A 25481-nucleotide genomic window follows, 5' to 3' on the forward strand; every position below is an offset into this window, starting at 1 on the left:
TCGTGCTGGTAGCGGCCCGCACCCCCTGCCCCGGTGACAGGCGTCCACTACGTGCCCCATCGTGCTGGTAGCGGCCCGCACCCCCTGCCCCGGTGACATGCGTCCACTACGTGCCCCGTCGTGCTGGTAGCGGCCCGCACCCCCGGTGACAGGCGTCCACTACGTGCCCCGTCATGCTGGTAGCGGTCCGCACCCCCTGCCCCGGTGACAGGCGTCCACTACGTGCCCCGTCATGCTGGTAGCGGCCCGCACCCCCTGCCCCGGTGACAGGCGTCCACTACGTGCCCCGTCGTGCTGGTAGCGGCCTGCACCCCCTGCCCCGGTGACAGGCGTCCACTACGTGCCCCGTCGTGCTGGTAGCGGCCCGCACCCCCTGCCCCGGTGACAGGCGTCCACTACGTGCCCTGTCGTGCTGGTAGCGGCCCGCACCCCCTGCCCCGGTGACAGGCGTCCACTACTTGCCCCGTCGTCCCGGTAGCGGCCCGCACCCCCTGCCCCGGTGACAGGCGTCCACTACGTGCCCCGTCGTGCTGGTAGCGGCCTGCACCCCCTGCCCCGGTGACAGGCGTCCACTACGTGCCCCGTCGTGCTGGTAGCGGCCCGCACCCCCTGCCCCGGTGACAGGCATCCACTACGTGCCCCGTCGTGCTGGTAGCGGCCCGCACCCCCTGCCCCGGTGACAGGCGTCCACTACTTGCCCCGTCGTCCCGGTAGCGGCCCGCACCCCCTGCCCCGGTGACAGGCGGCCCCCGCCCGCTGTTGCAGAACACGCTGCGGTCGGGCCGGGCGACGCGCGCCGAGTCGCGCGTGGCGCTGATGGTGGCCGTCATGATCGCCGCCTTCCTGCTGGCCTGGACGCCCTACTCGGCGCTGGCGCTGCTCATCGCCTTCGGCGACCACCGGCTGGTCAGCCCCGGGCTGGCCGTCGTGCCGGCGCTCGTCGCCAAGTCCTCCATCTGCTACAACCCGCTCATCTACGTCGGCCTCAACACGCAGGTACGTCGCCCCCCGGCCTCCCGTGGTGGCGCGTCCGGTCCACACGCTCTCTGCGGTGCACGCCGCGCGGGACAAATTAACTGACTTATTACACCACCCCACAACACCAGACACAAAGATAATGTGTTTAGATTGGAAACTGAATTAAGGGAAAATAGAACAGTGGCATAACGAATTATTTGGTTCCAGTAAATCTTTTAATGCAGGGGAAAATGATTTTAAACAAATATCGCGGACAAGACTAATGCTATTAAACAAAAGTTAATCGTATGCAAAAACCTCCTTCAAGTTAATGGCTTGGAAAATTTGTCGCAACTTCTGGACCAGACATGACTACCTTCGTTCCAGTCACTGAAAAATTTCGTCACGAGTTCTCAAAGAGATTTGAAGACGTTGCACGTTTAAGACTGATTTCGATTTATTTGTCAGACCGTTCTGGCTTATGGTGCTAATATATCTCCCCATTACGTCCGACTTGAGTCGATAGACGTACAGAATAGCACCTGGCCCAATGACCTGTTTGTCCAATCCAGTTATTGGTAACTGGAGTACAAGGATCTTGCAAATCATACTTTTTGCGTTCTTCTGGACGTAATTCCATAGGAACTTTTATTCCCTAACATTTATTTCTCTGCATCTAAATGAGAAGTGAAATACCAATTTTCATAGATTTAGCTTTAAAATACATTAGTGGTTCTTTAATAATGATTTATTTTCAAAAAAGCTTTCATCCCCTACTTCACCCTAATACGCGTTACATTACCAAAAATGCTGAAACACGTATTTCTTTATTTCTGACCAAGAAACCAAATACTAATTTGGTGACCTTCGAAGACCTTACTGTTACATGTCATTGGATTCGTCTCGATAGCCGCTATCAGAAAATAAGTGTCAAACTATAGCATCCCATTTTTAAAAAACTAAAAAAAATTGTGTGTGTGTGTGTGTGTGTGTGTGTGTGTGTGTGTGTGTGTGTGTGTGTTTTCTCTCCCATGCCGTATAGCTTTGGAACGTGCTGAGAAATTCCGGCCGAAGCTGAAAACAACCAAGTGCCTTCGGATTATGACGAATGTTACATTCAGCTACTCCAAATATATTTCCCATATACTTATAATTCTGGTTTTAATATGATGCTGCTGCTGTTTCGGTTGAAAGAGAATTTGTGGTTACCACACTTTTCCTCAACTGTGGAACTTGTTTTGTAATTAGTGCTTATCTTGTGACATGACGCTCGCTGCACGTAATCTAGTACTGCAGGACAGTAACCAACACACCCACAGTTCTTTAAATACTCCAACTCTTATGTATAAAAGAACTTCAAACGTCTGATTACAAGTGAGTAGGTGTGTTAAATATTTAATGTTAAGCACGTAAAACCTTCGTTGAAGACGCAAACACCAATTACGTTCGTTGTGTTGATAGAAGACTATATACCCATGAAAATGTCACAATCAAATCTGGTAATTTGCGCGCCTTGAGCTACACTGCTTCAAGACACGCCCACTAGATCCAACACCAGCCTTATTGTGCTACACTTTATGTTATTATCAAACAGTTGATTACACACAGGTGTGCAGAAGTTTAGGGAGATAATAACTTTCTACAAAGCGTTATTGTTAAGAGGCATAGCTTGAAATTTGGACCATACACAACCGACTCGGTTGTGAGCTCTGCAAGATCCATGAACTATTTTATATTTACGTGACAAACCCTAATTCTAGGGCTATATTTCATTTTTGACAAATGAATCTATGCCGACAATTGTAAAAACGGCGATGGTACGTTAGTCCTTACAAAGCTTTGGCTTTTTTATCTTATACAAGTGATTATATTACTCGTATATAACACAATTAATTTAATTCATTCATAAAAAGGCTATGCATTAAAAACGTGTCAGGTGCGCCCAGTGTACCCACTTAGTAATATATATATAAATCCAGGCCAATTTTGAGTACACTAATTGAAATCTGTATATAACGAAACCATTCTACTTTAAAGTAATAGGCATTTTGAACACATTAGAACTAATTTTAAAAAATGCATTGTAATTATCAAATCCAGAGGGGAATGGCCATCTCCCACGAGATTATTGCATAAAATGAATTTAATATTTTCTACTTTTTTCAGTGTTCAACGACCCTCCAACACTGGTTTACTGTGAAAAAATCAGAACAATAAGTCTAGGTCATGAAATTCATTACCATTGTTTTTACGTTTCTTCATTCCTTTATGTCTCAATTTAATATCCTGTACTTCAATAAGTCGAAAATCCCAACTACTAATTGATTTTGAATGTCATTTTTCGGTACCAAGCATACCATATGTTCATGGCTAGTATTCTGATGTTCACATTCGATAATGTTATATAAAAAATTTAGTTGTAGCCTGCTGTGTAATAATCCTCATAACTGTGTTTCATCTAAACCATATTGCCATTAATAAAGTTTGTATTATTATTATTGAGTCTCATAAAATTGTTCTAAATCTGTCACATATTCAGTTTTACTCATATTTTTCGTTGGCCAAATTTTCCGCATAGCGAATTTAGATATATCTCAGCAGCAGCTCGCTTTCCTGGATTTTCTTGTATGTTAGCAGCACCTAAGTCAATAACTACGTTTTTTACACATTGTGTATACATATTATTAGTTTCAAACTCATGGGGGCTGGTTTCTAATTTTGTTTTAATAAAGCCATTCAAACAGTTTTTAAACAGCACATCGCTTTTATTTCTACAATTTCACGTTTTGTAAATTTCTAAAATCTTATATCCTTCTTCTACAGCTTTATTTACTCCATCAGTTGTCCAAGTTCCAATAGAATGTCTTTCATCATCATCATTGTGATAACGTTTATTTATTCTTTCTTCTGTACATTTTACATGCAAAGAGAACGACAGTTTTTCATTTGTTTCAATGTTCATTCATACCAGTAAAACAGGATGATACACTTCTCCAGGTGCTACTACTTAACATTTAATAAGCCCATACCATTTTTAGAATAACAACATCAACATGTTTTATATATTTTTGTTGGATGACCTACAGTGCAATAATCATAATATTGTGGAATTGCATAGAGACTACACACATCAATATATCGTATTTTCATGTTAACACCATGTGCTTTAGCTTGTAATTTAATTGTGTTTGTACAAACTCCTTAAAATTTCTCTCTTGGACTCAATCATTGACACCTTCAGGTAATTGTAGCAATTTCTTAAGGTCTTTATACAGAGCAGAGTTAATCTAATTAGCCATGTGGGGTAGCTACATGGTCTGAGGTGCCTTGCCACAGTTTCCACAGCTCTGCCCATTGAAGCTACAAGTTCTCCCTCAGGCATTGGTGTGTGTGTGTGTGTGTGTGTGTGCCCATGGCATAAGTTACTTTAAATGAGATTAATTTGTGCTTAAGCATAAGGGCCAATGACCTCAGAAGTTTGTCCCCATAGGAATTTAAAACAAATTAAAAATTAAATCACATTCCAACATCTCTACAAAATTATATCCAGAATTTCGTTCTTCTATACTTTTGATAATGGCTTTTGATGTAGATCATCCATTAATCTCGATTACGTTGTTAGCCATTTAAGTTTTAAAACATTTTTTGAAATCATTCCAAAAACAGCCATGGTATTGATAAACAGCTTTTGGTTCTTTGCAAAGCCATCTACTATAGCTCCACCTATATTTACTTCCCCACCATTCAGAGAATGTTGAATATCATTACTGCTTAAACTATTGAACTGAACTGTTTGTTCTTTACTATAATCTTCCTATACTTATTTTTGCTAATTACAACAATTCTTCTGTTAGGTAAATATTTAACAATTTCTGGTGTTTGTATGGCTATATACAGATCTAAATATTTATGTAATAGAAGGATTGTTGTCCTGAGCAAAAAGAAGTATAGGAAGCATAGGAAGATTATAGTAAAGTTCAGTTCAATAGTTTAAGTATTAATAATATTGAACATGCTCTTAACGATGGTGAAGTAAATACAGCTGGAGCTAAAGAAGATGGTTTTGTAAAGAAACCAATACTGTTTATCAATAACATGGCTGGTTTTGGCAAAATTTAGAAAACGTTTTAAAACTGAAACGATTAATGACATAAATGGATGGTTTGTATCAAAATCCATTAACAATAAGAAGAGAAGAACGAAATTCTAGATGTAATTTTGTAGAGATGTTCGGTTGACTCAGCAGTATATAAAGAACTTGAGGAATTGGTACAGTTATCTAAAGTTGGCGAACCACTGAATCCAAGATATGCTTTGTGGAGACTGTACAAATACAATTAAATTAAGAGCTAAAGCAGATATTGTTAACACAAAAATAAGACATATTGATGTGTGTAGTCTCCATCCAACTGTACAATATTATGATTATTACCCTGTAGGTCATCCAACAAAAATATAAGAGAAAATGTTCGAGGTATTAATCTAAAAAATGGTATGGGCTTGTAAAATGTGAAGCAGAAGCCCTAGAGAATTGTATAATCCTGTTTTACTGGTACGAATGAACATTGATACAACTGAAAAAGTGTTGTTTCCTTTGTATGTAAAATGTACAGAAGAAAGAATAAATAAATGTAATCACAATGATTATGAAAGAAGTTTTATTGGAACTTGGACAACTGATTAAGTAAATAAAGATGTAGATGAAGGATATAAGGTTTTAGATACTTATAAAATGTGAAATTTTAGAAATAAAAACGATATGCTATTTAAAAATTGTGTGAATGGCTTTATTAAAATAAAATTAGAAACCAGTGCACACGAGTTTCAGACTAATAATATGTATATTGAATGTGTAAAAAAAAGTAGGTATTGACTTAGAAACTGCTAAGATACAAGGAAATCCAGGTAAACGAGCCACTGGTAAGATACATCTAAATTCATTATGGCGAAAATTTGGACAACGACAAAATAAAGTGTAAAACTAAATATGTGACAGATTTAGAGCAATTTTATGAGACACTATTGGATGATCAATTAGATAATATAGATGTAAAATTTATGAATGAGAATATGGTTAAAATGAAGTGCTGTTTTGAGGACTATTACAGACCTACATAGCAGCATACACAACATCAAATTCAAGGTTTAGATTATATGATATTTTAGATAAGTTAGCAAAAGCTGTTATATATTTTGATACGGTATACTATTTATTGCTAGTGGCGAAAACGCTATGGGAAAATGTTGTATGTTAGGTGAATGTACTGATGAATTACGAAATAACTGTATTACAAACTCATTATTTTGAGAAAAATGATAAAAATAAAGTTATACACTTTAAACTATAAGAATATTCAAAAGTTGAATGCTTAATCTGTGATAAGATTAACTGAGGATGAAGTGAAAGGAAAGACACAGTTAGGGTGCAGCAAAATAACAAGATATGTGAATAAAAAAAGTATAATAAACAAAACAGTTAAGAAAGAACCACCATTTCAGTATGATACAGGCTTTAAAATTCATTAATAAATTTTATGCTATGTGAATGGAAGCCTCACTGAAGCAGCTAAACAATGCTAGAAATATTTTTTTTTGAAAAAAGGTTTTTGAGCTACAAGTAAGTTTTTTTTCTATAACGTTGCTGGTTGTGAATATTTGAATACTAGACATGGAAACAAAATATCCTTGTTACTGAATAATGAATTTAAAATTATTTTGCTAGACAGATATTCGAAATTAATTAGTAGTTCGTACTCTAGACTTGGTGAAGAATGGGATATTAAATTGAGATGTAAAGGAATCAACAAACTTAAAAATAATGGTAATGAATTTCATGACCTAGAAATCTTGCTCTGATTTTTTTCATGGCAATCTAGTGTTGGATGACCATCCAACACTGAATTAAATGTAAAATATTAAATTCGTTTGATCTAAACATTTCTTGTGGGATGGCCGTCCCCCACTGAATTTCTACATCAAAATGATTTTTTAAATTAATTTTTAGTGTGCTCAAAACACCTTTATTTTTAATTAAAATTTTATTTTGTTCTCTAAAGATTTTAATTAGTGTGTTCAAAAATTGGGTTGGATTTTTATACATAATAGTAAGTGGGTACATTGAGCACACTTGGTGTGTTACTAAAACATGACCTTTTTGGTGAATTAATTAAATTAATAATGTTATATAAACCTTTTTATAATATTATATATAATATTAAATAATATAATTAATTTAATTTATCTAGTTAATTTGCTAAAAATGTTACACATTAAAAACATGTGAAGTGCACTCAACATACCAACTCACTAAAAGGAGTAATAAGGTGTGAGGGTATGTCATCAGCATGGGCAGAAAAGCGTGTGTTTGGACGTTTGGGGACCGGGCATGCCAGTCCATTAGCCGAATGTTGTCTCACTCGAAGAGCTCCCCGACGTGTGCTGTTGGATGTGGTCACACACTGGCTTCCGCAAAATGAAGTTAGAGCCGAATACGCCCCTCAAAAGAAGCATATGGGGAAGGAGTACAGTGTCACGATGATGCTGACCTGATGAGCACTTCGTGTTGAAAGATTTGGTGGTCCATTTGGTATGATGTTATGCCTTGAGCAGTGTAAAATTTCTATAAAAAAGTTACTGTATGTGAGAAAGCTGAATGTACCTAATTTCAAAACCTTTCTCCTCATGTAATGCGTACTTTAGATATGAAATTTAGTTGCTTAGCAAAACTGCCTGTTGTTTGGCCCTGTATTACACATGTGACTACTGTAGTGAAAGAAAACTTTAAACTTCACGATGTGTAAAATCTGAAATAAAGAAAATTAATCTATTTAAATGACAAATGAAGCTAATTGTGTGTTCACAGAAAACTATGTAACTAAAACACAGTAGCAAAGTACGTTGTGAACGTTGCGTGATACAAAGTCCACTGTTTGACTTGGATCATCCACAAAAACAAATTACTGCTCTACTCGCAAGAAAGTAACTGTTTGCAATTACCAACACTGTTCACTGAAAGTTAATCTGTTTGCTAGGTCGAAATCTGACAATCCCGACTGCACACTGTTTTCAAGAATGCAAAATGCCCTGAAATAGAAGTGACTCACATCTTGCTCAGCACGCTGCTTTTGTGTCTGGGGTAGTGACGTTCTCGAAAGCAAATACAAATTAGCAGGCGCAGCAGCTAAAGCAAAATAAAAGCAAAAAAATTAGTAATTTATTTCTTTCCATTTATCAGAAACAGTCTTTGAATACGTGTGGCGTAACGTGCAATGCACACGCGACAAAATATTCGAAACTTTACTACACTAATGGAGGTCGGTTTTATTTTAAAGAAAATCGTTCTTGAGAAATCAAACTCCGATTATTGGCAATAAGACTGCATCACATAAGAAGACTTAAACAGTTACAAAATCTTGTCAATACATAACAATTATTCCAGCTAACTGAGTTATCTGTGATGTAGTGTAAAACAAAGAGGTCAAATAAACACTAATTGCGTTCTCTGATGGACTAATAGTTCTGACAAACAAACATTTCATGCTTGCGCATGCACTGGTTACCTGGGAAAATTCCTATAAAATTTTTCTCCATCGAAACAAAACAATTATGTGTGTTTATGAACAATTTTTCATCTCTGGAATAAAGTATTCCAGATAATTTCTTTCAGACTCACATATATCAAATCTCTTTCTCAAAAAAACTCATGTAGTGCACTCATTCGTCTTTGTTCCAGTACAGTAAAGGTGAATTATATACTACAGGAGGAAAGAGGTGGGAACCTTGCAGGAGGTATAGCGTCGCATGGGCGTACATACCGGACCTGTAGGTCGTGGAACGTCAGTGAACGTTACTGTCAGACTGCACTCCTTCCGTGTGTGCGAGTTTTCAGGGCTGGATTTGGACCTGCCTTCATTCTTGTGGGTGAGTGTGTGCGATGACTGTATCCAAGGAACATAGCTCATGGTGACTTCAGTGTAATCATTGTCTTTGAACGAAAGTGTGATTCCTGTTGTTCTCATTGGGTATTTGTTTCAGTTACCATGTTTACTATACCAAGGCAATTCTTCCTACGTATGGCCCAAGTTTCATCGAGATATGTTTCTTGGTAGCGACACATCGTGGAAAGTTACCTTCGTACATAAGTTTTCCACGCCAGTATTTCTCGGTGTGGGTAGACTAGTACAGCTGTTTAGGTTTTTAGATTCGGTCAGTAACTGTATGAAGAGCTGGTAATAAAGTTTCTGCGGCTTCTTCACGCCACCATACGGCCTGCGTGCGGCTGGGCCCTGCTGGCGGTGTTTACACGTTTAGTACTGTGGACGTCGCTAGATGGCTGGACACCAACTCATCTGGGCATACCCCTGCCTCTGACTAAATGTCAGTAACTCCTTAAAACGATGTACACTGGCGAAAAAAGTCCCAACACCAAAAAAGTAATTAATGTAGTCTAATTAAATTTAGGGAAAACATTTATCTAGGTGACTTACGTAAGTGATTAACAGTCCAAGATCACAAGTTCATGTCATCGCAAGATAAGCTATTGCAGATATGAAACGCTGGTACATCAATAACCGGTGCAACCGTCAGAATGTTGAATGCAAGCGTGCAAACGTGCATGCATCGTGTTGCACACGTGCCGGGTGTCAATTTGAGGGATGGAGTTCCATTCGTGCTGCACTTTTTCGGTCAATACAGGCACAGTTAATGCGGGCTGTAAATGACGCTAGAGTTGCTGTCTGGTGATGTTCGATATGTACCCGAATGCAGACAGATCTGGTGATCGAGCAACCGAGGCGACATGTTGACACTTTGTAGAGCATGCTGGGTTACAACAGTGGTGTGTGGGAGTGCGTTATCCTGTTGGGGAAACACGCCCGTGACTGCTGTTCACTGACTGCAGCACAACAGCTAAGATCACCAGTCTGACGTACGAATTTGCAGTTCAGGTGCATCGGACAGTCACGAGAGCGGTTCTGCTGTCATACGAAATACCACAACTCCAGTGTGTCCAGCATGCAGACAGCTGGTCTGTTGGGCACGGTCTCCACGCCGGAGACCAACCTCGTACTGATAAGTGGGCTCACACCGCCGAGATCTTTGTCTACATCTACATTTATACTCAGCAAGCCACCCAACGGTGTGTGGCGGAGGGCACTTTACGTGCCACTGTCATTACCTCCCTTTCCTGTTCCACTCGCGTATGGTTCGCGGGAAGAACGACTGACGGAAAGCCTCCGTGCGCGCTCGAATCTCTCTAATTTTACATTCGTGATCTCCTCGGGAGGTATAAGTAGCGGGAAGCAATATATTCGATACCTCATCCAGAAACGCACCCTCTCGAAACCTGGACAGCAAGCTACACCGCTATGCAGAGCGCCTCTCTTGAAGAGTCTGCCACTTGAGTTTGCCTAACATCTCCGTAAAGCTACCACGCTTACCAAATAACCCTGTGACGAAACGCGCCGCTCTTCTTTGGATCTTCTCTATCTCGTCTGTGAACCCGACTTGGTACGGATCCCATATTGATGAGCAATACTCAAGTATAGGTCGAACGAGTGTTTTGTAAGCCACCACCTTTGTTGATGGACTACGTTTTCTAAGGACTCTCCCAATGAATCTCAACCTGGCACCTGCCTTACCAACAATTAATTTTATATGATCATTCCACTTCAAATCGTTCCGCACGCATACTCCCAGATATTTTACAGAAGTAACTGCTACCAGTGTTTGTTCCGCTATCATATAATCATTCAATAAAGGATCCTTCTTTCTATGTATTCGCAATACATTACATTTGTCTATGTTAAGGGTCAGTTGCCACTTCCTGCACCAAGTGCCTATCAGCTGCAGATCTTCCCGCATTTCGCTGCAATTTTCTAATACTGCAACTTCTCTGTATACTACAGCATGATCCGCGAAAAGCCGCATGGAACTTCCGACACTATTTACTAGGTCACTTATATATATTGTGAAAAGCAATGGTCCCATAACACTCCCCTGTGGTACGCCAGAGGTTACTTTAACGTCTGTAGACGTCTCTCCAATGAGAAAAACATGCTCTGTTCTGTTTGCTAAAAACTGTTGAATCCAGCCACGCAGCTGGTCTGATATTCCGTAGGCTCTTACTTTGTTTATCAGGCGACAGTGCGGAACTGTATCGAACGCCTTCCGGAAGTCAAGGAAAATGGCATCTACCTGGGAGCCTGTATCTAATATTTTCTAGGTCTCACGAACAAATAAAGCGAGTTGGGTCTCACACGATCGCTGTTTCCGGAATCCATGTTGATTCCTACAGAGTAGATTCTGGGTTTCCAGAAACGACATGATACGCGAGCAAAAAACAAGCTCTAAAATTCTGCAACAGATCGATGTCAGAGATATAGGCCTATAGTTATGCGCATCTGCTCGACGACCCTTCTTGAAAACTGGGACTACCTGTGCTCTTTTCCAATCATTTGGAACCTTCCGTTCCTCTAGTGACTTGCGGTACACGGCTGTTAGAAGGGGCGCAAGTTCTTCCGCGTACTCTGTGTAGAGTCGAATTGGTATCCCGTCAGGCCCAGTGGACTTTTCTCTGTTGAGTGATTTCACTTGCTTTTCTATTCCTCGGACACTTATTTCGATGTCAGCCACTTTTTCGTTTGTGCGAGGATTTAGAGAAGGAACTGCAGTGCGGTCTTCCTCTGTGAAACAGCTTTGGAGAAAGGTGTTCAGTATTTCAGCTTTACGCGTGTCATCCTCTGTTTCAATGCCATCATCATCCCGGAATGTCTGGATCTGCTATTTCCATCCATTTGACTCGACCTCGCAATCAGTGAAATGCCATCGCGCACCCTCTCAACCCGTGACGCTTCGCATCGTTTCCCCCACCCTACTCCATGCTCCACCTGTTTGCTGTTCCCGCGACCGCTGCGACCGGTGCCGCAGCAAACCGGACTCCGCTATCAGCGACGCCGCGCAAGCTGGCAGCTGCGGTCCCTGGCACTCCGGCCTTCTGGCCGCAGTTTCAGACCGGGGGAAGGCGGGCGGCCGAGGAATCGTTAGCACCAGGTATTCACCCGGAACAAGTCCCGCCCACTCACCCCCGGTTTTCCCGGTCTTTGTTCGGCGCCTGGGCATCGTTTCAGTTGACCCACGTGGCTTACCGCGTTCGGCTGCACTCGGAGTGAGTGTTACATTAATATCTTGCTAGGTCGTAAATTTTGCCAGGTAGTTAAAAGACGCGTTACAAAAAACGTGCACAATTGGCCTCAGGTGTGCCAGGTACTTCCACAGTATTCAGATGAATAGCCTACGAAGGAACATACTTCTATGTGGGAAAAATCACCCAAAGCTAAAACAGGAAAAACCTACTCTCAAAGAATAATTTGCTTGGAGAAAGAGGAACCACGGTATACTTGACACTTGAGTTTCAGAACTCAGACAGTATACGCGAAACAAGCACCAGTGTTCACTATAATTCGAGAGGGCATCAAAATTACTTTGTTGTTGCTAGATCTACCCAGGCTGTTTTTGCGTGTTATTCACTGAATAGTTTTGCTGAAGAGTTTTAAGGGTGGAAGAAGAGCTAGCACAGCACGAAGGACGTTTTACAGCCGTGAAACGCTGGAGCATTTATTTCCTCCATAACTGCTCTGTGACAAACATCCACATCATCATTATTATTTTTAAAAAATGGTTTGAATGACATTTATGAAATTAATAAATCTTTTGGTTAAAAATAGACAGGACAAAGATTAACGATGGATTATTTTCCTGAGACGTTTGCAACAACATATATGACACTAACCACGCAGAAACAGCCACAATTTTTTATAACCTCGTTTATAATGCGCAGTTATGGCAATGGAAGAATTTACAAGTTAAAATTCACCCATTACGCATCAAATACTAACGAAATATGTCATGTAAGCAAATATCTTACTACTTTCATTAGGCATTTCCACTTTATGGCATTCTTACATTCTTTAATTTCTATATAACGTTGATTTTAGACAACAGAGTTAGTAGACTGCATCCGTGGCTTTACTACCGACATGACACATTCAAGACCATTGTTTTCGCATTGTGTGTTTGCTCTGCTGTTTCCCTCAAGTAAACGTATTATAATAAGTGAATTAGTTAATGAAAATTTGTCCTTATTGCCCTTGAAGAACACCACGTTATTTTTTGTTTTCTATTGCTGGCGATGCTTTCAATTGTCTATAAATATTTTTATTTCTTTAATAATGCAAATTCATATTATGTTACTATCCAGAAAAACTTAATTTTCTTATCATTACTGGATTTCATCACAGTGTAACATGTGTCGGACTGTGACGATAACAACTTTGATGTAGCTTCTTCCAGTTTGCGGAACTGGCGGCTGTTTAGGGGAGGGCCTTACACTACGGATAGGCGCGGAGGGAGGTGAATGGGCGGGACTTGATCCGGGTGACATCCTAGCGCTAAGGGCACGTGGGCGGCCGGCCTTCCAGCAGCCGGCGGTCCTTCTGTGCCCTCGCGCCCCGGACCTCCCCAACGGGGTCCGCGGGTGAAACGCCTCGTCGTCGCCGCGACTCACAAACTGGGCCGCCGCCGTAATTAAGCGCCCCCCCCCCACCCCCGCACACGCCCGCCTTTCCGGCGCGCCCGCGCCACCACTGACACTCGTTAGCGGCAAATTGCCTCCGGTGCGCTCCAGCGCCCGCCGCTGGAGGCCGCAGGGAGCGCGGCGCTGGACCGGCCCGCCACAGACGTCGCGCCGAGGCAAACTGCCGCCCACTCTGCACCCCGTAACATCTCTGGCCCTCGGGTCCGCCGCTTTATTCCCACAAATTACACCCGTAAAGAGCGAGAGTAGCGCCAGAGGCTGACGTGGCAGCAGCAGGCAGCAAACGGGAACATCGTGTTTCAAATTCCGTGTTTACAGAACTGTTCACACAGGTGTACCGTACAGACATACTGCTGTGCCACCGTCGCCCAGGTCGCCGTATGGAAGACACAGCGGTGGGAGTCCCTGCCGCTGAGGTGCAGCTAAAACAGCTAAAAACAATTAAGTTGCCAGGTCCGCACGAAATCCTAGTTCGATTTTATACAGAAAGTCCTCTATGGCGCTGACCTATTATCTAGCTCTTATTCTGAATATCTCGCCCGACGCAGAGTCCCAACCAACTGAAGAAAAGTGCAAGAAAGTTCAGTACATGAGAAGGATAAAAGAACGAAACCGAAAATTGCAGACCATTCTCCTTAACATAGGTTTCCCACCGAATTCCTGAGTACTTAATGGCTTCGAATATTCCTTGAGACGGGAAAGCTCCTGTCCACAAATCAGCAGAGATTCAGAAAGCATCGCACGTGCGAAACTGAACTCACCCTTTTCGAGTATGATACAATGTAAACCGTGGATGGTGGGACACAAGCAGATTTCATCTTCTCAGATTTCCGGAAAGCGTTTGACACAGCGCCCTGCTGCACTCTGTTAAGGGAAGTCCGAACATACGGAATACGTTCTCATATATTTGACTGACCCAAAGACTTCTTCAATAGAACCATCCAGTGTGTGCGTTGTCCTGGACGCCCAATGTTCGTTAGAGACAGAGGTACTGTCGTAAGTGCTCCAGAAGAATGTTACAGAGCCTTTTCTTGCTCTCTATATACATAAACGATATTACGGATGGTCTGACTGTTTGGCAATGACGCTGTAGAGTACGGCAGAGTCTCATTGCTGAGTGACATCACCGTAGAAGGATGCGGGATGACTTGGTGTGGTGAATATCAGTTCGCTCTAAATGAAGAAAAATTTAAGTTGATGCGCAAGAGTAGGAAAGACAATTTTGCCGTGTTCTAATACAGTATTAGTGGTGTTCTGCGTAACACTCATGTCGCTTAAATATCTAAGTGTAATGTTGTAAGGCGATATGAAATGAAACTAACACGTAAAGATGGTTGCAGGAAAGGCGAATGGTCAACTCTGATTGATTGGGATAACTTTGGAAAAGTGTGGTTTACCTGTAAACGAGACCGTATGCAGGACAACGGTTCGACCCATGAATACTGTTAGAGTGTTTGGGCTCTCCAGCAGGTCTAATTAAAGGAGGACATTGTAGTCGCTCAGAGGCGGGCTGGTAGGCTCCATCAACATGCCAGTGTTACTGAGGTGCTTTGTAAATGGTAATCACCGGAGGGAAGACGACGGTCCTCTCGCAAGGCACTGCCGAGGAAAGTTAGGCGAACGGCACTCGCAGCCGACTGCAGAATGATCCTGCTGACGCCAGCGTTCACCTCACGTAATGGGCGCGAAGGCGAGCTGAGAGACATTTCGGTTTGTACGGAGCTCCATTAGTGAGTGCACCAGGAAGCGAACTACACTACCGGCCATTAAATTCACACAAGGTTGGCGCCAGTGGCGACACCTACACCGTGCTGACATGAGGAAAGTTTCCAACCGATTTCTCATACACAAACAGCAGTTGACCGGCGTTGCCTGGTGAAATGTTGTTGTGATCCCTTGTGTAAGGAGGAGAAATGGGTACCACCACGTTTCCGACAATGGTAAAGGTCGGATTGCAGCCTATCGCGATTGCGGTTTATCGTATGGCGACATTGCTGCTCGCGTTGGTCGAGATCCAATGACTGTTAGCAGAATATGGAATCGGTGGGTTCAGGAGGGTCATATGCAATGCCGTGCTGGATCTCAATGGCCTCGTATCACTAACAGTCGAGGTTTATCATCTGCATTTTTTGGTGTAGCAATTTTAATGACCAGTAGTGTATTTCTGTAGTCTAACTGTAACTTAGCAACAGTAATATTGGCCAGTAGTGCGGAGAACCCCCACGTGTTGCTAGAACAGGGGAACAGCCAAAAGGACTCAACAGCTGCCGAATAACTTGATCACAGAGTGAATATAAGGAATGAAAGCTCCTGACACAAGCTCAGCACTGACACAGTAACACCCGCAGCGCCCAGCTGTCCCCTGCATCCCACTGTTCGCTGGCCGATGCCCGACTGTTCTGCCCCGCTCGATCACTGGCCACCGCCAGTCTCGTCGCACTGGACTTCCCTCGTCAACCCAGGACGGGGCGAACTACCTGCTGACCAGCGGTGGCAGCATGCATCAAATCAGGCACGCAAGTGTTCCGGAATCTGAACGTGCCAAATTCGTGGCGAAAGACATTGGCATCTGTATTGGATACGAGTGGGGAAGCTTGCACGATCCTCACGACGGCCGCATGTCCAGTCGGTAAACCACAGTCCAACGGAGACCGACAGTTGCTCACTGCACGGTGGTACTGACTGCCTCTGTTACATAGAGTTCCTTCACACTCTTCTGTAGACGTGCTGCATAGTCTGTGCCTTAAGTTCAGTGATGTGGTGAGCTGCTTTGAAGTCCGGGGTAACTAAGTGCCTGGTGTGTGTCACGTCATTTGTCAATTATTTTACGAACTCGTTTCGTGGAGAGTCTTTGTGCTTTTGCATCCATAGAAAGGTCAATGTGTTTCTATACTGCTGAAGATCAACCACATTCTGCATTACCTTCGTAAGACGTCCATCTTATTGTTCCTCTGTATTTCTGGATTGTCGAGAGAAGATAGCACATTTGAACAGGTGAGATTATGTTACGAATCTCGTTCAGTGCAAACGGCCTAATGGATGGGAGACCTCGTGCTGGGGCCACTAGCACTGGACTAAAGTGTCACATGTTGTGAGGGCCCGAGCGTGACCTGTTGGCCTCGGCGAGCGAGGACTTTGAAGTACACAATTGGATCCTTGACGCTGCACGGCGCTGATTGGCTGGTGTCCTCATCGGCCAGTGTCGTCACTCGAATGTGGGACGGGTGTCCTCTTCCCAGTGCACCACTTTCTCGGCCGTTGTGAGCTTTCTGAACCCCAGAGCCACTATTTGTCATCCGTGACGCTCCTCAATTGGCCTCACCAGATTACGTGCACTGATTTCCCAGTTCTCTCACCGCAGAAAAATTTCCGGAGTTGCTAGGAGCCGAAACTGTGCTCCCAAAACACCTCTGAAACATACTGATCACTGTGCTAAGGCCTGTCACCGAGTGTTGTGACTGCATCACGGCACTACATCTGGACAGTTGTCTCAAATAAAGGGTGATCAAAAAGTCAGTATAAATTTGAAAACTGAATAAATCACGGAATAATGTAGATGGAGAGGTACAAACTGACACACATGCTGGGAATGACGTGCGGTTTTATTAGAACCAAAAAAATACAAAAGTTCAAAAAATGTCCGACAGATGGCGCTTCATCTGATCAGAATAGCAATAATTAGCATAACAAAGTAAGACAAAGCAAAGATGATGTTCTTTACGGGAAATGCTCAATATGTCCACCATCATTCCTCACCAATAGCTCTAGTCGAGGAATAATGTTGTGAACAGCAATGTAAAGCCGGTCCGGAGTTATGGTGAGGCATTCGCGTCGGATGTTGTCTTTCAGCATCCCTAGAGATGTCGGTCGATCACGATACAATTGCGACTTCAGGTAACCCCAAAGCCAATAATCGCACGGACTGAAGTCTGGGGACCTGGAAGGCCAAGCATGATGAAAGTGGCGGCTGAGAGCACGATCATCATCAAACTACGCGCGCAAGAGATCTTTCACGCGTCTAGCAATATGGGGTGGAGCGCCATCCTGCGTAAACGTCGTACGTTGCAGCAGGTGTTTTTCAGTACGTTGCAGCAGGTGTTTTTCAACCAGGCTGGGGATGATGGGATTCTGTAACATATCGGCGTACCTCTCACCCGCCACGGTAGCAGTTACAATACCAGAATGACGCATTTCCTCGAAGAAAAAAGGCCCGATAACGGTAGATGTGGTAAATCCACCCCATTCCGTCACTTTCTCGTCGTGCAATGGAGTTTCCACGACAATTCTAGGATTTTCGGTAGCCCAAATTCTGTAGTTGTGGGCGTTGACAGACCCTCGGAACGTGAAATGAGCTTCGTCGGTCCACAACACGTTACTCAACCAATCGTCATCTTCCGCTGTCTTTTCAAACGCCCACACCGCAAATGCCCTCCGCTTCACTAAATCGCCAGGTAACAGTTCATGATGGATTTTGTACGGATGGCATCGGAGGGTAAGCCTCGGTGCCAACCAGACAGTAGTGTATGGAATACCGGTGCGACGTGCGACTGCACGAGCGCTGACTTCCCCGTGCATAGACGAACCCGCTACAGTCTCCATTTCTTCCTGAACTGTCTCAGCAGCATTACGCCCTGTGCTCGGTCGGCCACTACGGGGTCTATCGTCTAAACAACCCGTGGCTTCGAACTTCGAAATCATTCTCGCCACAGCTGCACTTGTGAACGGACCTTTACCCGTTCGAATCCCCTTCCTATGGCGATAGGACCGTAACGCTGAACTAGCACATTCCCCATTCTGATAAACAGCTTTACTAAAAGCGGCTTTTCAGGTAACGTGAACATGCTGGCGCATCTGATTCTCGCTCTGATTACAGCTCCTTTTATACACGATTGTTATGCGCAGTCACTGACGTTTTGCTGTCCACCCCATCTGTCGGACATTTTGTGAACTTTGTTTTTTTTGTTGTTCTAGTGAAACCTCATGTCATTCCAAGCATGTGTGTCAATTTTTACCTCTCTATCTACATTATTCCATGGTTTATTAAGTTTTCAAATTTATACTGACTTTTTGATCACCCGGTATGTTGTTATTGTTTGGGGAATTAGATGGCTCATGCAAGAAGAATGTTGCTGAAACTGTGAGTGTATGGTGGTGGATAGAGTAGTAAGGAAGCTCAGAGTGCATGTTTGCATGGTTTTGTTACTCTTCAGTGTTTGGACCACTCCTGCCTTGCTGCATATAAAAGGGGCCGTTCCTCGCGGTCAAGTGTCCGTCCCACCGGCGGTCTCGCTAAGAGTACGGATGACCGCTGATGTGTGTGTGTGTGTGTGTGGCGGCCCGCAGTTCCGGTCGGCGTGGCGGCGGCTGCTGGGGGTGCGCACGCCGGCTGGGGGGGCGCAGTCGGCGGAGGCGGGCCAGGAGGTGACGTTCGTCAGCCCGACGCGCGGCTGCTCGCACAGCGGGCTGGGCGCCGCGGGCGTCGGCGCCACCACGACGCTGCTGGCCGTGTCGGCCGCCGCCTCCTCCACGCTGCTGCTGCACCAGGACGCGCTCGCCCAGCACCACCTGCTCCTCCACCAGCAGAAGGCCGCCGCCGCCGCCACCGCCGCCTCCGGCCTGTCGCTGCCGCCGCCGCTCGCCGCCGCCAGCCAGGTCCACGCGAGGGGCGAGTCCGGCAAGGTGTGTGCGCTCTGGGACGTCCGCGTCACCACCGAAAAAAATGTAGTAGTCTAACGGGCGGCCATGTTACGTGGTCGGCAATACGTTCTTTCTTTCCTCCAGCTAAGGAGCTAAATTACGCATTCAGATTCATTCCGGTTTCTGCCCACTGGCTCTTCCCCGGCCACGTTACGAGCGCCGTGCAGGGACAACTCAGATTTCGTACGCAAGCGGTGTAGCTATTAAGCATCACATACTAGATGATTTACAAAGTGGACTATACAACATATAGCACAAGAATATTGACTCGCAATGCCTCCACTTAAATAACAAATAATAGTATATCTGGGGAAAAAAATAATAATATCTAAAATTGAGATAAATATCAAAATATGTCCATTTTTGAATATCTCGGATATGAATACCCTTAACAACATATCATGGCAAAGAGAAGTTTGCAAATTTAAACTGAAAGGTATATGCTGAGTTTCCATCAGGATAGAGCCAGTGAAAAATGTTGATAGTTCCCAACCGCACGGTTGGACGAGTAGTACATCTTCGAGTAATAAGATCTTTGACAGCTAACAGAGCTAGGTGCACACGGTAAAAGTTTGAGTAGTGGTGAGGAGATGCGCAGAGACAGCAGACGTGTTTCGAGTCGGAGCTAGATGCTTGCAGGAGGCAGCCAGGTAGTGACAGCATCAAAGTAAGAATTGGCGCTACGCACATAATAAGCTATATATTGAGCGAAACTCTGCACATACCTGGGGAAACTAGAAGGAATAATTAATAAAATAGGTTGTCTTTGGTTAAATAATGTCTAAAAGCTAGATAGAAATCCCATTGTTGATGCAATAAGAGTTTTGTGAAACTTTCTCATAAATCCATGCTATAGAGGTTGTTCAAACTTTTAAGGCACATGTGAAAAACTAAAAAAAAAACTCCTATAGCATGGATTTACGAAATTGAAATTCATGGTCAAAACCTTCAGCTGTCGTTTATTTTGCACAGGGCTACTAGTTTCAGTCATTTTCACGTGTAAACTCAATAACTTTGACTGTCAATGTCAATATACCTTCTGGTGACCATTGCTCAGTACGAATATGAAGATGGTATCTGTTCTTTTAGTCATGTCCGAAAGAACACATATCATCGGTCACCATGCAGTGCTTTAGAATGAAATGATAATTAAATTGAGATCCTACACTGTCGACAGGCATTGATATACATCAACAGATAAACTTGAAAATGTGTGCCCCAAGTGGCACTCGAACCCGGGATCTCCTGCTTGCATGGCATGGAGGGCACAGAGGATAGTGCGATTGCTGGGACATGTCCCCCCATCACACTCATTTCACGGCAGACAATCTTACCGAGTCCCATAAGAGTCTGGCCAATACGTGTGCATCTCCACAAAAGAAGAAGGTCAATGGCCGGTCAACCTTAACTATATGAAGATGGTATCTGTTCTTTTGGACATGACTGAATGACTTGTTTATCATACACTTTTCTTTTAAGATTATGTAAATTATTTAAGTATTGAGTTAAATCTGTTTTACTGATGTAACTGCTCAACTGCGTTGAAATCCTTGTATAATCAGACTTTGTAACATTCTTTTTCTAAATACCGATTAGTAACAGCATCATGACTATTTATTGGATCAGTTACATCCACAATTCTTCTACCTCAAAAACCAATATATCCTTCAGTTAGCTTAAAAATGAGGGGTAACTCTTTATGGAATTGCTTAATTAAATTTTCTATTTTTGCTTCTTATTTATCTTACATGTTTTCTAAATTCATCTGACCATTATGACCTTAAGACTGCACTTCGTTTCCATAAGTGTCCATTTAATAAATTTAAATTATCATTAAACTTATAATTCATAAATAATAGTTTCAAAACAAATAAACACAAATGTCCACAAATTACTTCATTGAACTTTTGTATTCTGTTGATGCTGTAGTTAAGATCATTTTTTCTCAAATAGTTAACTAGTTATTTTGGAATATTTACTCCATATGAATCAAGATCAAAATTTTATATCTTGATTTTATCACAGCAGATCCAATCAGTTCTAACATTATCGGAAGTATCTAAATTTATTATTCCACATTTTAAATTTTTTGGTTGATTGCGTAATTCATCAATTATAAAAACGCCACAAAACTTATTAATTTTCAAATGTTTAACTAATTCTTTTCTGTCAAAATCACATAAAGCTTTATTAAATTTATTGATTACAACTTTGAAATTCGTTTTACTCCTTTTCACACCTGTCCATTTCCAAATTATGTCTTTTTTCTAATTATAACTGCATTTGCAATTGTTGCAATTCTACCATCAAGTGAACCAATTGTTGCTAAATAAGGTAATGCATTTAAAAATAATTGTAAAAATCCACCTTCATATTATGTTTCTTTTTTTATATGTATTCAAAAACCTTTTTCACTGAAGGAATAGTTAATTAAGTAATTTCCATCAGTTTATTCTCTTTCTTTCTTTTTTGAACATCAGATAAAAATGATCTAAAAATATTTAATTGCTCATTATTGAGTTAAAGTTTAATTGATTTTGGTTTAGTTTTGCCACTGTTAACAAAGTATAATTAATTGATAAGTTAACAACCTATATAGATAACGAATAATATAGAATTTTCATAAATCCCATCCATTTTTATCAAGCCACAGGCTTACATCTGATTCAGCGGGTGCAACATTTAAACCTATTCCTAATTTTCGTTTCCCATACATAATTCCTCGAACAGCAGCTGCTGCTATGTTTTTCACTCAATTATGCATCACTTGCATTCATTCTTTCTTTTGGAGCTATTTGGAGTTTCTTATCAGCTTCATGCCATTCTTCTAATTATTTCTATACATGTTTTGTCGAATGGACTAATTCCTTGATCACCTCTAGCTAATCTTTCTTCTAATGTGGTTTCTGGCCACACAGTCGATAGTCTGGAATATGCATTTCGAATGGTGATTTGTTAAAAAAAGTGTTAAGTAAACCTTTTTGCCTATTTTCACTTTTCGAAAATGTATATTTAAATTATTCAAAAATCTTATTAAAAAAGGAATGCCTTTGGGATAATAAAATCACTAAATCTGTTAATTAAAATTTGTGTTATTCCAACTTTTTCATTATGATGATGTTTATTCCCTGATAGTTCTTCACCATGAATAACTGCTAATCTATCAATTAATTGTCGATTATCACCTATCAAAACATATTACACTGGTACTTCTGAACATTTTTTTACTAAACCTTCACTAACTTTTGCTAATAGAGCATCAAGATTTCTTCCTGAAGAACTGTTATGTTTATATCCTGTACTTTTTTTTATTTCATTTGAATTACTTTCATTGTACAGAGCATTTGAGTCGAATAAAACTGCAGCACCTTTGTAAATTGGGAGAATCAAATTCTGTTCCTAATTCAACTGTAGTTATTTGTTTTTAGTTAAAAGTATCATAATTCATCTGTTCCTTCATATTCTTGTCCACCAATTTTTAATTTATCACCATCGAAATCCACAGGTAATTTACCAACATATTTAAATTCTCCAACAGGTCTAAATCCAAAAATATTCTCTTCACAGTGATTAACAAATTCTAACAGTTTTTCACTTAAACTTATTCTTTCAATGTCACTATCCATTATTATTGAACAGTACCTGCCTTGTTCTTACTTTTTGTCTGTTCTTCATACTTCTCTAATACATCCTGTATTTCTGATTCACTTAATATATCATCTCTTTAAACACTTTCATAATGTTTAATTGTTAAAATATCATTATATTCTTCTAAATAGAGTAGAGGAACGATATGATTTCCAACTTCTCTGTTTTCTTCAGTTGGTTTTAGAACTTTTTCTCCTAATCCTTCAGTTCCATAATTAACTTCTTCTATATATTTGGTAAGTGATTGTTCTTTTCAATATTTTTTATATTCTGTGATTGGTAGTTTTTCCATATCTTACTCTCTTCTTTTAATTGTTCTTTTACTTACTTTGTTTGGCTTTTTGAACAATTTGTTATCGAATTTTGCAAACATTTATTAAGAGTAAAAATGAGATAATGGGTTCTAATTTTATTGTTCAGCATATATGTTCAACATTTATGTTCAATGTTTAAAAAATTCTTAATCTCTTCTCTATGTTTACTTCCATCAGTTTTTCTTGTTATGTCTGTCATGATGAAACCAAATTTATCTTTATTCCAACATTAACTATATATTTCTTTAAAGTCATCAAACTTTAAATCACCAAATGATTCATGATATAATTTAAATTTGTATCATCTTATCTAAAGATATTCAAGAAAATTATCTCGAACTAATAGTTTTGGAATTTTTGAATATGTTAGACTTCAATAAAAACAGTTACACTTTGTCTTCCTCTATTAAAACATTCTCAACTATATCTTGATTTTCTGGAATGAAATTACCAAGAACTGAACTGAATTTTCTTCACATCCATCTAATAGAATAATTTCATCATTAGTTTCAATAAAATCAACAATTTTTTCATTAATTTTATCTTCAATTTTTCACGTTTTTTTCACTTTTTTTCCATGATACAAATCTTTTGAATTAATTCTTTCCCTGTTTAACCAGCCAGGTGCTGAAATATAGTTACCACTCATGAATGTTGTTTTTCCACATCTACTTGGTCGAATTTGGATTTGGTAAAAGTTTACCATGTTTTATTTTTTTGTTTCTATTTCAAATTCTTATTTTTTGTTCCAGTCAGTCATTTATTTATATGATGTTTGGTAATACAAATGGTTAGATTGTTTGTAATTGATGATAATTCCGCAGTCCTGAAAAAAATGATTAACTGTTCCAATAAGAAAAACTTATAAAAGTGTTTAACTAGTTGGTTTTCATTCATTTTTTACTCTTAATATTACATCGAAAGGTAATAAGCATTATTGTGATGCAGGAATAGTATGTTTTTCAGAACTTACATTAAATTACCATGAAGAAACAATAGAAATTCCTGTTGGTCAATATAGTTTAAAAAATTAAAGGAAAATTTATTCAATCAAATAAGCCAAATACTCATATTAAAGCAGATGAATTTTTAAATGGAGGTGTTATTGAAAGTGATGTTAAATTATTTATGGATAAAGAAGTTAACAGATCAAGTTTTACGATTTAGTAAATAAATTATTGAACCTAATGAAAAACCCTTTGCTAAATATGCTCCTAAAATTATTCCATTTGAATTAATTAATGTAAATCTTAATTTGCCTGATGAAATTTTCATTAAAATTAATCATCATTTTCATCAAGAAACTAATATTATTTCTTCATTTAAATCTTATTCTGAGTTTGGTAATGCAATAATTTATAAGCCAAATCATCCTATAAAAATTCCAATATTAATCCAAATTGAGAAATAACTATAACTGATAAAAATGATACTTTAATTGACTTGAATCATGCTTTTGTAACAGTTGTTTTAGAAGTGAATTTATAAATTCTTTTCTTAATAAATCATGAAACGAATCAAACATTTTCAATTTGTATGTTCCTACAAGGAAACAGAAATTAATATTAATATTGGTGAAGGTTGGATTCATCCTAATTTTTCGGAACTTTATATGACTTTTGAAGTTATTCACACAAATGGAACTGATTTTTATGAATATGATTATAAATCAAATATTACACTAATTGATAATGATGTGTTATAATTGTATGATGTTATTACAAATTAAAAGAGAAATAATATTTTTTTTAGAATCGAACATTCTTTTATTTCTTCATTAACTCTAATTCATTTAACTTCTTCCCTTTTGAATGTAGTAAATATGGAAGAACATATCCTTAACAATGAAAAAATTAAAAAAATATGAGGTTATTTATCCTTTAGAAATATTTGGTGAATTTTTTAAAATATTGTAATAAATAATGTTTGAAGGTGAGTAACCTGTAATTTTTACTTGGAGTTTGAGAAAAGATCAAAAACATTCAATTCTTCATTGGACTACAGAAAATGATAATTCAACACTTCCAAAAGAAGGTTAACATTGTTGTTGAAAGTATGGAAGTTTTTGTTCCTGTTGTTAAATGTGAAACAGAGTATTCACTTGAATTAGAGCAAGAATGACTTAAAAATCCAAAAATTCCAATTTCTTTCTTCATACTTCAAACAATAAAATTTGCTGGTTTACAGGGAAAAAGAAATTTAGAGTTAGATATTACTAATTATTATAATTCTGCCGAATTCGTCATGTCTAACTTTATATACTGTATATTACT

General features: G+C 40.5%; 1 protein-coding gene across 1 annotated transcript in view; it reads left to right on the forward strand.

The window, feature by feature from the left end:
- LOC124551184 overlaps positions 1 to 25481 on the forward strand; it is a 128942-nt gene that overhangs the window by 93442 nt on the left and 10019 nt on the right. Inside the window, exons 5-6 of the mRNA XM_047126172.1 lie at positions 766 to 996; positions 19202 to 19228. Of these exons, the coding sequence (XP_046982128.1) occupies positions 766 to 996; positions 19202 to 19228 (258 nt within the window). The remainder of the gene's footprint in view (positions 1 to 765; positions 997 to 19201; positions 19229 to 25481) is intronic.

Source organism: Schistocerca americana, chromosome 9 (assembly GCF_021461395.2).
Source record: "Schistocerca americana isolate TAMUIC-IGC-003095 chromosome 9, iqSchAmer2.1, whole genome shotgun sequence".
Taxonomy (NCBI): domain Eukaryota; kingdom Metazoa; phylum Arthropoda; class Insecta; order Orthoptera; family Acrididae; genus Schistocerca; species Schistocerca americana.